This window comes from Plasmodium knowlesi, assembly GCF_000006355.2.
Source record: "Plasmodium knowlesi strain H genome assembly, chromosome: 6".
NCBI lineage: Eukaryota > Apicomplexa > Aconoidasida > Haemosporida > Plasmodiidae > Plasmodium > Plasmodium knowlesi.
This window is the reverse complement of record NC_011907.2, coordinates 479110-494189: the sequence shown is the minus strand read 5'-3', so window position 1 is coordinate 494189 and position 15080 is coordinate 479110. Positions and strand designations below refer to the sequence as shown.

The following is a 15080-nucleotide window of genomic DNA, read 5'->3' as shown; positions in this document are numbered from 1 at the left end:
CCTTTTTTTTCTCCCCGGGGTGTGAATCAGCACTTGGGAAAATTCAAAACCGCGGAAAAAACAACTTCACGCTGGTGCAACGTTCTTTTCCGCGACATACAACACACCCAGATATGAACACCACACCTTTGCACAGTAGCGCGTAGCGCTTGTCAAAACGGTGAAACTGTTCTTTAAACAAAATCGAGTAAGCCGAAACGCACTGTGGATTTTCCCCTTATGTGGATGTGCCTAGCTCAGTTGACTTATTTTCCGTCCCTCGGAGCGCGCGGGAATAGCGGTAAGAATAAGTAGCCATTTCGAAATTGTGCACTCAGAGGGTGATTACTTTTTTTTTTTTTTTTTTTTTTTTTAAAAAGTTATGAACAGGTCAGGCAAAATATGAAAAAAGGTGATGAAAAAAAAAAAAAAAAAAGCTAGCCAAAATGAAACACGTTGTGGGTAAAACGACAACATGGTGAGACTTCCCCCACGATTGAAACAACTAACTTGGCGCAAGAGTTTTGTACATTCTGAAGTGGGGACATCCTGGAAGAAGCGGCTCTACAGTACCCTCAGCGGCGGCGGCAGTGTTGCACGCTGCAAGGACGAGGGGGAGTTGCACAAATATGTATGCATCGTGCCGTACAAGAACGACAACATCCTGTCGTTGGAGAAAACGTATGACTCAAAGTATCCCCACGTGGTAAGCGAAAACAACATTGAAGTGGAGTCCAATTTGAAATATATTTACAAGATTTTGCTAACCAGTCGAACAGTGGAACAAATACGATTGGTGTTACACAATTCGTACTGCGCCTATGAGAATAACTTTATAAACGACATTAGGAACATTAACTGGTCTGCATACATCCCTTTCAGCAGTGTCTTCATAGAGCCACAAATAAATGTAAAGAGCATAAAGTCAAGGCTGTTCCACACTTGCATGATTAAAAATATCATCTTAAACGTGATTAAAAAACAACAACAAGTGTATATAGAAAAAAACGGAGATGAAAATATTCTTTTGAAGAAGAAGAAACTCAATCCGTCTTCTCTTCAGCCATTAAAAATACATGTCCTCTTCCGTTACAACGAATTAAGTATTAGTGTAAACATAAGTAATGACTTAAACAGACGTTTATATATTGCACACAAAAATGAAAGTTCATTAAAGAACACAATCATAGCTTCTGCATTGTTTAAAATTAACATTTTTAATTACACCAATGGAGGAAAAAACTTATATATCGTGGATCCCTTCTGTAATGATGGCTGCATTCTTTTGGAAACCCTTTCCATTTTAATGACTGCCCCTTGTGGGTCTCCTAGTATTAACTACCCCATTGTATCCTTTCCTATGCATTCCCCTTCTGCATTTTTCGAAGCTTTAAATGAAGTGAATATGACACCAAGGAAGTTCACCGACCGAGTGTTCCTCCTTGGGGTTGACGATAGTAAAGAGCACATAAGAAAAGCTAATGCAAATTTGAAGAGACTCTTCCTGACTATGCCGCAGTCTGTTGATGAGGATGATATAAAGATGAAGGGAGATATCCCTATATCGAAAGAGGGGATGGACAAATCGGTTCGAAGTGAAAAAGGGGGAGTAGGGAAAAGTGGAGGAGAGTTACCTCCAATGGAGAATTCTACCTCCCATTTCATCTCCCTGGGTACACAGGAACTGAACGCGCTGTTCTCGACCGATGGGATTCTTCAAAACCGAAGCGACAACCCCGCCATGTCGAGGAGGATAAAATTCTTGTGCATGGATTTCCTAAAATTAAACAATGTTAATGAAAACTGTGTTATCATTACAAGCATAGTAAACGTGGACGAAAAAAAAAAAAAAAAATTGGAGAAAATCCTCCTCCGCTCGCAAATTTTAAATGCCTTCGTGTTTGCTCAGGAGAATTATAAAGAAAGGACCAAGTTGAAGTTTAAGTTAGTTTCTCGCTTTGTGTCAGATGGACAGAACATCATTTTGGTTCAGCTCTTTGGACACCTTCGACGCGGCGTGTACGACGAGACATGGGACGATTAGAGGTGACTGCAGCACCACGTAGTGATTGCCCTCGTGTGTAGATTCATTCAAAACTGCTAACATTTAAAAGAGCGCGAAGAATAGGTAAATGCAAAAAACAAGTGGAGATTATGGTTAGGATTAAGTAAGGACCAGATTTAGTCTGTTGAACACCCCGTAACCACCTAATGGATAACCCTCAAAATTTCGTGGACGATATTTTTCAAATTTTCGTCGCAGAACGTCTGGCTGATACAGTGTGCTTTGATATCCAGGAGTTTTTTTTTGTAAAAATTAAACATGCCGTTGAGCTCCATTTTTCTTTGGTCCTCTGGGATGGGGAGTTAAATGGGGGGGAGGGACTAGTGATGCGTTCGGAACTCATCCCCATGTAAGAATATATACTTTTTTTTTTTTTTTTTTTTTTTTTTTTTTTTTACACACCAAGGAGTAACTTGAGATCCAGGTACTCAGTACGGAGGTTCGAAAGTTCTTTTCGCATTTCCTGCGGTGTGTTTGGACGAAGGGATGGTGAAGCGGTTCTCCGCTCTATAACCGTCGGCGGTGGTAGGGACATCCAAACGGGTTGGACACACCACACGGAAAAGGATTACCTCCGACTGTTTGAGGGCCTCGTTGAAATTCGTCTTGTATTCATTTTTAAATCTTTGGCAGTATACGTAGTAGTCGTTTAGCTGTTAGGGGAAGTGGCACCGAGGAGTAGGTGAGCAGATAAGTACATAAGCAGTTGTACATGTTCACTTTTACGTAGGTGAGAGGATATAGGTCGATTGAATGGGTGCACCTTCCACCCCCCAAAAAAAAAGGAAGCACACAGAAACAGGGAGTACCTCCTTCTCTTTGCTCGCAACCTCGCCTCTTATGTACTGCAGCGTGTGCGCCTCCTCGTCCCTGTACATTTGCTCTTGTCGTTTGAAGGCTGTTTCGGCATTGCTGAAGTGGAGGACCGGTAGAGCAGAGGGAAAATTTAAAAAAAAAAAAAAAAAAAAAAAAAAAATCACCTGAACAGGTCAGCACATTTTCAATGCACACAGAGCTTTTTCCATGCACGTGTGTTGTGTCTTTCTTTTCCATTTCTTCCTCACCCAACCTCTTTATTTCCTCTTTGGTTAAGCTACCCTTTGGGGGTTTTCTCTTCGTTTTCTTTTTTCTCGCCACAGTGCCCCTCTTCTTGTTCTTCATGAGGCCCAAAATCATCTCGTTCATGTCGCTCTCTTTAAGCGTTTGAGCGTTCATATTTGAGGGGGGGGAAATTCAAGAGCGACAATCGAAGATGGGGTCCAAATAGTGTGGAAAGTAAAACGCACACAGTGGTACAAGTAAATACAGGAACAGATAACTTAGTAGGGGTTTGTGTAAAGTCGGAAAACAATTCAATATATATGGAAAGACAAAAAAAATAAAATAATAAAATAAATAACTTATGTTGAAATACATCCCTTTGATTTTTTTTTTTTTTTTTTTTTTTTTTTTTTTTTTTTTTTCTTCAAGTTGAAACTTCACAACTATCCTTTAATGAGCGAGGCGTGTTTTAAACCTCCACTAATCTATGGGGTGATTAATTGTGCCAACTGTATGTACACGTAATGACTGGGAAATGTTGATTTGGGACATCCACAGGAAAAGTGGACGCCGATGAACCTTTGTTAAGTGATCATTTTAATATTTTTTCTTTTTTCTTTTTTCTTTTTTCTTTTTTCTTTTTTTTTACATAATTCCAACCATTCCTTCATGGAGGTGATCCGTTTATCGTGGGAAAGGGGGGGGGAGCCCCCCAGACAGGGAGAGTCCCAACGGAGTAGCACCAGGGAGGTTGGCACTTCCTCACACGTAACGGTAAGGTGGCATAATAAATGGGAGAAACGTTCCTTTCCAACTACACGGAGACACTCAAAACAGGATTTGAATGGATGGATAAGAACTAGGACAGCGTGAACCAACTGGATTTTGTTTGCATTGGGTTCGTTCCCCACAATGTGTTTTTTTTTTTTTTTCTTTTTCCGGCACTGAGCGATTATTCCCTTTTTGCAATGGCCACTCCCTTCCCATTGCTCTGCGCGAAAAATGGATTCACAAAAATAAATGAATAAATAAAATAGGTAGTTTAGTGAGGGCGCGGGACCAAACTTTCAGCTCAAACTTCGTGACAAAGGCAAAAGAAGAAGTTAGAATTTTGGTGTTACCGAGGAGGTATGAGTGTTCCATATGAGGGCGTAGAAAAGGTGCGATGAATGGATGAAAGGGTAAGGGCTTGACACGCCTGGAGAATAAGCGCTAAAATAGAGAATTTATAATGTAGGGGCAACGGTGCGGTATTTGTGGCAATGCACGGGGTAAGCAGAAAAGGCTTGAAACGCTAACCCGAACAAATGTTCAGGCATGGGGAGGGATCCATGAAAAGCACTACTACCCCCAAAGCATATATATTCTCCCTACCCGTTGAGCCATCAATCACCCACCAAGGATTAATGGAAACAGGGGCATAATAACCATTAGTTTTTATTCATACACTGCGCACGCAGTTTTGTGAAGATGCGAGTTGGATGGCATTACATTTTTTTTTTTTTTTTTTTTTTTTTTTTTCCTTTTTTCCTTTTTTCCTTTTTTCCTTTTTTTATTGTTATAGTATCAAAGCTTTGATAGCGTAGCTTTTCCCTTTGTACTTCACATCGCTTCGCGTCACTCCACATTTTTTTTTTCCTTTCCTTTTTTTTTTTTTTTTTTTTTTTTTTTTTTTTCTATTCAAGCTCTGGCCACGAAATAGCAGGAACGTGTACTCAACATTGTTAGAAGGAAAACAACCCTTTCCTGCCTTCCCCTGTTTCTACCCATTTGCGTTTCTATCATAACTGATTAGTTTTGACGAATTTGCCTAGTGCGTCCATTCAGTGCACCTCTACCCATACCGGCATATACATATATATTTGCGAGGTTCTCCTTTTAATAGCTCATTCAGTTAGGCATGTGTTTCTCTCCCTTTCGTTTGATCATAGTGTCACCAATTATTTGTACAACACTTTAAGCGTTTCACTTTGCAGTGTTTTAAGTGAACCGCTTGGGTAATACGTTGCATGCATAAGAGGTGTTGGAAGTAACGAGAAACTCTCCTTCTTCTTACGTGGGAAAGTGTACGAGCAGGGATGCAGGACATGTAAGCTCAAAGGCAACTTGGTGAACAGTGTGAAGGTGGAGTTAGTTACTAATAACGTGCAAGGTATACTCTGTTCCGCAGAGTAGGAAGGGAAGTACGCTAAGCGTCCACACGTTTTCTACAGAGAGGACAAGCGCACTTTTTCCAAAGACGCACGAAGGTGCTAAAGTAGTAATATCCCCTCCCTATCGTGTGAGCAGCGAAAATGAATGCCAAGAACAACATATTCCAGATCCTCCGAGAGGAAGATAAAATAAAGAGGAAGTCGAAACAACTGAAAGAGAGTCAACAGAAGAAGGAGAATGAGAAGAAGGACATCAGTAGCTTTTCCTTCGATGTGAGTACGGACGGAATTTGGGCGATCTAACAGGGGTTGGATACCCCCAGAGGGAGCGCGTGTATTGAACCCTTGCGTGATTCCGCTCCTCCGTTTTTTCATGCCCTTTTTCATGCCTTTTTCATGCCCTTTTTCATGCATTTTTTTTTTTTCACACATTTTTTTCGTGCGCTTATCCCATAAAAACATTTTGATCCCTGTCCCTGCTCTCCCCAGATAAGCAAGTACACCTCCTGGGCCGACATGGTGGACGAGTACGACGAGTTCTTCTACGAAGTGGAAAAACTGAATGACCAAGAGAAGAACGGAGAAAATAACAACAAGGAAAAGAAAAAAAAAAAAACGAAAAAAAAAAAAAAAGAAGACCAATACAGTGATGAAAGCAGTGAGGAAGAGAAAGAGAACGCCGATCAAGTCGCACAGACAAACACCACCGAAAAGGAAACTAAAAATAATAAATCCGCTACCACTCCTAATGCAAAGAAGAAGCAAAATGGAACTTCCAATGGGATTAACAACCTAAATAAACAAAAACAAATGGAGAAAAAAAAAAAATACAAAAAGGAAAAGGATAAAAACAAGCTCGAAAATATTCTACTTGAATTTACAAACACATATAATCCCCACGTGGAAAAGGAAATGCAAGAGCACCTCAATGGAGATGAGTCAAAGGAGATTACTGCTCCGGTGAGTGGCAATGGAGGAGGGGATACGCCTACCGGTGGAGATGCGAATGGTCCAGAGGTGGAGAACGAAAACGACGGAGATGATGAAGACAAGCTAAAGAAAAAGGAGAAGAAGAAAAAAAAAGACAAGAAGAAAAAAGAAAAGAAAAAACAGGAAGAACTGAACGATTCACTAAAGAGGGAGGAGCTGGGTCAGGCTCCCCTTGCAGACAAGGTTGACGACGGAACCAAGGGCGAAGAAGGCACACCCCACCAGAAGGAAGAAACCGTAAGTGCAGGAACGTACATGTGGTGAAAAACCATGATCATTTTAACACAACGCTCTGTGTGGCCAATTCACTTTGCCTTCCACGCCTTTGATGAATCCCCTCATGGGAGCATTGCACTGAGCATTGCACTGAGCATTACACTGAGCATTGCACTGAGCATTACACTGAGCATTGCACTGAGCATTGCACTGAACACTTTCTCGCATATTTCTCTTCCTTCTTTCCCCCTGTTAGCCCATCCCCGCGAACGAAAAGTTAAAAATGCTCCTGAGCATGACGGCGAAGAAAAAAAAAAAACGGGAGAAAATCGATGACATCATTGCCATCGTGGAAAGAGAGGAAAATATAAAAAAAAAACAACAAGACAAAATTAAGCAGAAGGAGAAGCAGAAGTTAAAGATGCTCCAAAAGTCTATGCAGTGAAAAGGGCCGGGTGATCTCTTCGCTCTTCCGTTCAACACAATTGTCATCACCATCGTTGGCGGAAGCATCAATGTAATGGACCCCTCAGGGATGATGTCATGGAGGAAAGGCCCAACGATCACTACACCAGATTTGTTAAATAAGAGTGTTTGTGCACAACATACAGAATGGTTTGTGTTTCTCCGGCAGAACTGTGCTAACGTGGTAGGGATGGTTTTATTTCCGCATGAAATCAAGTTTACCCCCCCACACACATGTATGTCTAGCTTATGCTCAGTGTGTGGCTCACCACATGGCGTCACAGCTACAACTTTCTGATTCTCCTTTTTGTTTGTTCTAAGTTACAAAGTACGACGGAACATTGGCAACGCAACGTTGGCAGCGCAACGTTGGCAACTCAACGTTGGCAATTTTTTTTTTTTAATTTCCCCCCCCAAAAGCGAATAATGGTTGGCGTGTGGTACACGGAGAACATATGTCCTAGTCTGCCGCCTCCATGTGTTTGTTCCTGGGCGCGAGCACAATAAAATGGTCTCGCATTAGTATAACTGAGTGCGTGCGCCTGTGCTTTTTGGTGTGCTCACGTCCATATGTGCTACCCCCCTCTCCATTTATCAAGGACATTTTTTTTTTTTTTTTTTTTTTTTTTTTTTTTTGTAATTGTAAATAAATTAATTTTTATACGTTTGAAAAGAAAACTTTGCTCCAAAGGAGGAGGATGTGCGCAAAGGTCGCACTTATTTTTTCGCAAGCAGGGGGATCCACGCACATTTGTGTATGTGTATGGCAACGCTGTATGCCCCCCGTCTCGAGTGGCTATAAGGACAACTCACTTGTAAAAGATGAGTAAAACAAATTTGAAAAATATAAATGCGGTTAAGTAGTTGTAAATATGTGCAAACCCAAGTATTGTCGCACGATACGCGAAAACGATCCCCACCTGGACAGTGCCACTTCCCCCCAAAGCGGTGTGTGCGTGCGAGGGGGGTCGTATGCACGGGCGTATTCCCTCCCCCCCTGAGGGGCAGGGCAACTATTTGTGCGTACTGTGGGTGCTCTTTTCTTGGACGGTTGTTCGGTGTGCGCGTCTGTGTCTGGGTCTGTACCTGCGCCTGCTTCCGAATGGTACAAAATATGCATGTGAAAGTTTTTTCCCCTTCGACTGTGAGGTAATTCCGTTTGCATTTTTTTTTTTTTTTTTTTTTCCCCTTTTTTCATCACCCCAAGTGATTGTCCGTATTTTTCCTACGAGGAAATTTCATCGTAGGTAAGTCCACTTTTTTTTTTTTTTTTTTTTTTTTTTTTTTAAATGTGAAAATTTTTTTGATGCATTTTTACCTGACCTGTTCAGGCGTTTTGCAACAATTTGGGAGGTCGCCACTCTGACTTCCAATTTTTTGTGCGCTAAGCCGTCTCCTCTTTTGCATTCCTTTAGAGGCACAGTAGTGTGCAATACTTGCGGGTGACATACAGAAGTGTTATTGAGGAGTATTACTCCGGAGCGATACTTACATAGGGGAAATAAACATGGCTGAGGCAGACGCGAACAACCTGCACCACTACAACAGGAATACCATTTCGGAAATGAACGTAGATGTTCTGAACCAATGGAACGACAAAATGATCAGTTCGCACGCGTCCCTTAAGGACATACGCAAAGGGTATACTTGTCCAGTGAAATTTAAAAAAAATAACGAAAAGGGGGAAGAGGAAAGTACCGTTGAAGTGGAAGGAGTAACTAGCGAAGTTGTTGCTCCTTTCTCCGGACAGAAAAATGATACACAACGGAGAAGGCGTAGCACTCACCTGGTTGAGCAGACTTCTGAATTTTTTTTGGATGATCAGATAGGAGGAGAAAACTCTCAACCGGTATTTGATCTTGGAGTGGGAGAGTCCTACGGAGTGGACACTTCGCATAGAGAAGGGCGAAATAATCAAGGAAGAGACGCAAAGAAACGGGTAAGTACAAAACTTCCAGATAGCCACATCCTGAACAAACTGACGAGAACGCTATTGCATGGAATCCAGGAGAAGATGGAGGAAGAAGGTAAGGAGGTAGGCAGGGGAGTTAAGAATAAGCGTAGTGGAGAAGAAAAAGGCAAATGTACAGGGCGCTCAAACTCATCAATGCATGAGCAGAACTTGTGGAAGGCGAAGGAGGAGTTGGGTGGAGAATCATCACAAGGGGGGGAAATCCCTAATGGTGGGAAATGGACTACTTTGAACAGTGGTAGTCAGGGTATAGTGTTCCGGAGGAAGGGGCAAGGCTCCCACGTTAGCAGTGGTTCACAGGGCAGGAGGGTGCAGAGCTCTAAAACTTCCAACACCAAACCGCAGGGAACCCCGCAGCTAGCCACGAAAGTAGCTACTCAGGTTGGTACGCAGGTAGCCCCGGAGACGGAACAAACTTTCTACGTGTACCAGACGGAGGGCCGAATCCCTGGTTCCAGCGAAAGCAACGACCTTGTGGGACTTGAACAACACCAAGGAAATAGATACAGTCTGGGTAGCAAAAGCGTTTCCTTCGTGGAAGATGGAAGACACAGTAGTGGTGGTTACGTAGATTCGGCACAGGGGCAACGAATGTATTTTCAAGAAAGTATACAGGGAGGGATGGATCCTTACGTTGCGCAGGAATCTCTCCTTGTTGATGGAAAGAGCTACGTGGTCGGAAGCGGCGTTGATGGAATGGGGAGTGTGCTAAAGCGACCCGATGAGGTGGGATTCCACTTGGTTGGCGCGGGACACATGGGGGGTTTCGTTGGTCAGGATGGAATCGCCAGTCAAGCAGTACATGCGAATTGGAGCAGCACCCCCCCGTATAGCAGTCATCCCGATTGTGGTACCCAATCCAATTATGGTATCCACCTCCAGCGTAATGGCCATCCCAATTATGGTACTGTATCCAACCATGGAAATACCTCCAACTACGCAAACTACAACATGGAACAACCTCCCACAGCCGCGTCAATACGGATCTGCACCACCGATCATCCGAACCCATCGCACATTCCTCAGAAGAAGTCTAACCATGTGCTACCCCCAGCGAGCTCCGCGAAAAAGAACTTCTTCTGCAACAGCTCTGTAAAGAAGAAGTCGCTGGATGGAAGGAAACAGCCAAAGGCACACAAGACGGAAATATTAATATATCCTAACGGATCCATAAGAGGGAGTGTTGGTCCTACGAATGGACCTAAGAGGTATTCACTTGACAGACATGGAAGCTCCTTTCTGTTATCTTCGCCGGGAAAAGCAACAATTCGACCGCCCAGTAGCAACGTTTTCATTCGAACCAAATCTTTGCAACGTCAATCAGAGGGTGGAAAAATGAGGAAGGGGTTTGTATCTCCCTTAAATAAGTTTTCTCTAGGAAGACAGAAATCTGTCCCGGTGAAGACCCACTCAAGGAATGCTACTTCGAGCCCTATGTGCACGCAAGAAATAACATATAGCTTTCCATCACAGGGGGGTTGTATTCCTGGGGTGGTAGGAGACCAGAGAGTTATACAAGCCTTTGCGTCGAGCCTCCCACATGGAACACACCACAGCGAATTGTTGATAAAGCAAAATAGCAATTCAGGTGATGGATACAAAAAGGAGATCAATGAAGATGTAAGCAGTTACGTTAATAAGTGTTCCACTGATGTGTCTAGCAGAGTGGCAAACAATGAATCTCCGATGAGTGATCAGGTTAATTCTTTGAATAGGAGGATAGGAAAGCTGACGAGTAGAATTCGGTCCATCAATGCGGAAAAGTGGAACCTGAGCGAGTTGGCCCGGTTGTATAAGGTAGGGAGAAGCATGCACATATAAGGGAGAGGTCGTTTCCTATAGTGCACTACATTCCGTCACAACAAATCACTGCTCTCTGTAATCTGTTTTCACGTGCGATATTTTTTCTCACCTGCTATCGCCCCACAGAACGAGTGCAACCGCCTGCGTGAAGTCATCGCCAAGAACAAGCAAGCGCACTACGACCCAGTGAATTTCCGAAAAGTGAATTATCAAGAGATGAATGAGAAGTTGGAAGAAGAAAACGAAAATCTGCGAAATCAAATGAAGGCGCTTGGTAAAGTAATCCTCTCAAGCCACGATATAAATGGAATAAAAAAAATACTCGCAAAACAATTAGTGAATTTGAATGAAGAAAATGAAAAATACAGACAGGAAATAAAACTTTTAAAGAAACAGAAGGAAGTTAATAGGGAGGTCTTGTTTAATCTGAGCAGAGGAGATGTGTCCACAGATGCCATCGACAGTGTCTTCATGCAGACGAAGAATATAGTAATAGAGGTAGGTCTCCATACCCATTCGATCGGTGAAAAATTTATGTGTGTTTTCCACACACATATCCTTTATACTAATGGTGTATGTAGAACAAACTGGAAAAGGCAATAACATATTATGACTCGTCCTTCCGCAGGGTCATCAAACGATAAACGTATTTTATTTGAACTTGAAGAATCTCATCGATGAGCTTTTTCAACGAATCAAGTTCCTCCTCCTGGAGGACGAATATGTAAGTGTGGGTGGTGGTATGCCCCGTCGTCGCGTCAGGACAACTTCGTCCCATCGATTCACTTCACCACGCAACTACGTCAATTACGTAACTACGACAACCACGCAACTACGTCAACCACGTAACTACGCCAACCATTTAACCATTTAACCACTTCACCACTTAACCACTTCACCACTTAACCACTTCACCATTTCACCACTTCACCACTCCACCACTCCTCAGACCGCAGACGAAAAGATGCTCTACGTGACCAGTCTGGAGGAGCTAGTCAACGAGAATTTCGAAGAGGTAGCGGAATGCCCCTTTGCACCAACGGTGGTGCATTCGACTTAAGCGTGTTGTTTGTTGTGTGAACACATGAGGGGGCGTCGATGTAGAGGAAGGTCCCTCCCTCATGGATGCAGTCGCCATTGTTCAAAATTTCACTTACACAACTCCTCATACAGATAAACCACATCGTGATTAAGATAAACGAACTCCGAAAAAAAGTGAAGGATGTGAAGGCGCACATCTTTGATACGGACAGGAGCAACCCCAACTGGTTTGTCCATCTCGCTTCGCAATGGGGAATTCATTCGGATTGCTCAACCTCTGGGCGCAGAGGCATCATCTTGTGTTTCTTCTTTTATATGAGTTCGTCATTTATTTGTCCGGTTCGTCCATTGGATACATTCTTTCTTCACATTCCTTCTCCCTTCCTCCAGCTCGTGCAAGCCGTCCAGGATCATCCTCGAAGACGACATCAACCACCTGGAGGAGGAACTGCACAACCACTCCATTATGCTAAAAAATTTGCGAAAAAAAAATCTGTCTCTATGTTTGGAGAGCCTGCACTCTCAATTTGACCATGTGAGTTTTGTTCAGACATTCCTACATGGATGGTTTCTGTCGCTAAGGGATGTGCTCCCTGTGCTTTAACACATATCTAGGTGGAGAAAATTTTTGTTTTTTTTTTTTTTCTTCCTTTGATGGCAGGATGTGAAAGGCGATGTCCCACACGGAGTTCCAATGAAGGATCACCACAAAGCCGGTAAGTGGGGAGAAGCAAACGGAAGTGAAAGAGAATCCCTCAATAGTTTGATCAATCGCCACGATGCCGTTATTCTTCCCCCACGTTTTTTTTTTTTTTTTTTTTTTTTTTTTTCTTACATGAAAATTGCAGAAAAGCAAAGGATCAGCAATAAGGAGAAGGGTCTTCATAGGAGGGAGGAGAGAAATTCTAATGAACCCATCAGGGATAGACTTCCCACTAGTTTAGACAAGGGAGAAGGAAACATGGAAGAGAACCCTGACAAATCCTACCACAACAGACTCCATGAGAAGGTGGGCTTACTTGTCCATTTGTGCAGTTACGTTTAATTCATATGAATCGTCTTCTCCGATACACTTGGCTTCTTTTATACATAGTTTGGATATTTGGTTACCTTTTTTTTTTTTTTTTCTCCACATGCTTTCTCCCCTCCCTATGGCAGATCCGAGTTATCGAACATCAGCTGCACACCCTGAACGATGTAAGGAAGGAGCGAATGGAAAAAAAAAAAAAAAGTGGCCCATATATCTATGCGTCACATATCCAGTTAAGTTAATTGTTCCCATGCTCCATCTCATCATAAACAATACTTCCTCTACCTCCAGCACATAAACTCTAGCTTCTGTGATGGCGATAAGGAGCATGGTGGTGATGACAGCATTCCCCTCGAAAGTGAATTTTGTAGAAACAGAAAGGGGAATGTTCAACCAGGCTGTGCAGAACTTGATGATCTTACGAAGAAATGCACAACGAAGAGGAAACAGAAAATAACGGACGAAAGACAGGCAAAAGGAGAATTGTCTTACATATCCTCCTCATCCCCTCGTTCATCGGTATCAGACGATAGTGCAAGTGCTTCCTCAGAAAATAAAAATTGGTTAAGTGCGGAAGAAGTAAGTGTAGGAACGGAGGGGTGGACAAAGTGAACCGTAGCTTCAATGTCTTGCTAACTATATCCACCGATGGGTTGCTTTTGCCAGATGTCTTGAGCCGGGAGCGTTTTCATATTCCATCCAGATGAAGGGTCCAGATGAAGATGATCATTTTTTTTTTTTTTTTTTTTTTTTTCTCAGGTGGAACGTAGCAAGAGCAGGATGATAAAACTGCTAGCAGTAATTGGAAGAAAAACGGCATGCCCATGTGTGGCTCTCCGCAACGCAGCGGTTGCATCGTCGCATCGTCATATATTCTCATGGTTACTTGGTCGTGCCGTTAACATGTTTTTTTTTTTTTTTTTTTTTTTTTTTTTTCCGTCCCGCCTGTGCAGATGCTCAAGGGAAAGCACAACGCAGACTTGGTAGAAAACACCAAGAGTTACGTTAGCTCGTTCGGGGAATATGTAAGAGGGAGGATTTGCCGAGCAGTGCGACACCGTCAGTGTCGCTCCTTTTGATCTGTCCACTCTGTGGTTGTTCGCATGGTGATGATCTACAAGAAATGCCTTCCATTGTATCCATTTCCGTTCCCTTCGCTTGCGCAGAAAGAAAACAACAAGTATAACTTACAGAAAATATACGACAACCTGGAGGCCATACGGAACACAATAAAGAACACGGAGGATGACACCGAGCGTAACATCCTGGCTCTGGTAAGGAAGCATCCATCGCGCCATCCACACGACAGTAGCTAACTTCTGTGCATGTATACACATCGGTGCGTTTTCCCCACCCTCTTTCCTGGCAGATTGAATCGCAGGCGAACGAAATAAAAATATTTGGAAACGTAGGATTGAAGAGGAAAGGAAGCCCAAAGAGGGGCATAAAAAATGCATGCCCAACGTGAAGAGACAAACAAGTGGCACACTGTTTAATAAGCAGTTCATGTTATTTGGCTAGTTATATTTTTCATCTTTCACTCCTTTTTACCTTTCAGTGTGTAGATGACTTGAAGACGACTATGGCATCCTGAGTTGTGAATTTTTTTTTTTTTTTTTTTTTTTTTTTTTTTTTTTTTTTTTTCGTACATATTTGTCAATTGCTAAGGAGGGAGGAAGTGGGAGGATAAGATTGTATCCGTGTACTTTTACACGTCACGTGTGTAGCTGCTGTATGCTTTTACTTACGGTGCCATAACAGCTCCCGCGTTTGGCCATTTTACAATTCGATGAGGAGGTCACCTTATTTATGTGTGATGCACTGGGGTGGAATTGGTTTATGGGCACCGAAAGGTGGTTTTCCTTTTCTTTTTTTTTTTTCCTCCCCCCTCCATGTGATCCTTTATTTTACATGCACTTCTTTCATATGCTTTTTTTCTCTTTCCTTTTTAAAGAGTTAGCAAAAAACTGTTTGGCATCAGCGGTGCCATCTGTGTAATGTGCTCCGCGTATATGTGTGGCGAATAAAAAAAAAAAAAAAAGAAAGAAGCGATAACCGCGTGATGCTTGTATAAAACAAGTTTCCTCCCTCCAAAAAAAAAAAAAAAAAAAAAAAAAAAAAAAATGGCACTGAATTGGTTACCCCTGGAGTGAATTCGTCGGCACGTTATCAGATCATTGTAAAAGAGTGACTCTTTCAAGCATATTTGTATTAAAGAACGGAAAACAATTTTTGCGTCCTCCCAGTGTACTTATATACTGACGTTACGAATGCATATACGTGCGAATCCGTGCACGGAGAATTCACCACCCTGAGCACACGGGA

The 15080-nt window shown here is 42.6% G+C and overlaps 4 protein-coding genes across 4 annotated transcripts; 3 read left to right on the top strand and 1 right to left on the bottom strand.

The window, feature by feature from the left end:
* Positions 1-454: 454 nt before the first annotated feature.
* PKNH_0610700 (conserved protein, unknown function) lies at positions 455-2023 on the top strand (the record flags this gene model as incomplete). Its single annotated transcript, XM_002261746.1, has 1 exon — positions 455-2023. The coding sequence occupies one exon, from the start codon at positions 455-457 to the stop codon at positions 2021-2023; it is 1569 nt and encodes a 522-aa protein (XP_002261782.1).
* A 164-nt stretch (positions 2024-2187) lies between these two features.
* On the bottom strand, positions 2188-3259 carry PKNH_0610600 (conserved Plasmodium protein, unknown function; the record flags this gene model as incomplete). The annotated part of the gene is made up of 5 exons (XM_039113508.1): positions 2188-2333; positions 2447-2507; positions 2617-2697; positions 2854-2956; positions 3114-3259. The coding sequence occupies 5 exons, from the start codon at positions 3257-3259 to the stop codon at positions 2188-2190; spliced, it is 537 nt and encodes a 178-aa protein (XP_038969533.1).
* Positions 3260-5379: 2120 nt separating this feature from the next.
* On the top strand, positions 5380-6889 carry PKNH_0610500 (conserved Plasmodium protein, unknown function; the record flags this gene model as incomplete). Its single annotated transcript, XM_002261744.1, has 3 exons — positions 5380-5511; positions 5728-6465; positions 6701-6889. The coding sequence occupies 3 exons, from the start codon at positions 5380-5382 to the stop codon at positions 6887-6889; spliced, it is 1059 nt and encodes a 352-aa protein (XP_002261780.1).
* Positions 6890-8416: 1527 nt separating this feature from the next.
* Positions 8417-14349, top strand: PKNH_0610400 (conserved protein, unknown function; the record flags this gene model as incomplete). The annotated part of the gene is made up of 15 exons (XM_039113504.1): positions 8417-10678; positions 10811-11182; positions 11313-11408; positions 11634-11699; positions 11858-11952; positions 12116-12260; positions 12387-12441; positions 12574-12734; positions 12884-12922; positions 13047-13334; positions 13515-13553; positions 13709-13780; positions 13922-14029; positions 14125-14163; positions 14314-14349. The coding sequence occupies 15 exons, from the start codon at positions 8417-8419 to the stop codon at positions 14347-14349; spliced, it is 3873 nt and encodes a 1290-aa protein (XP_038969532.1).
* Between the last annotated feature and the right edge of the window lie 731 nt (positions 14350-15080).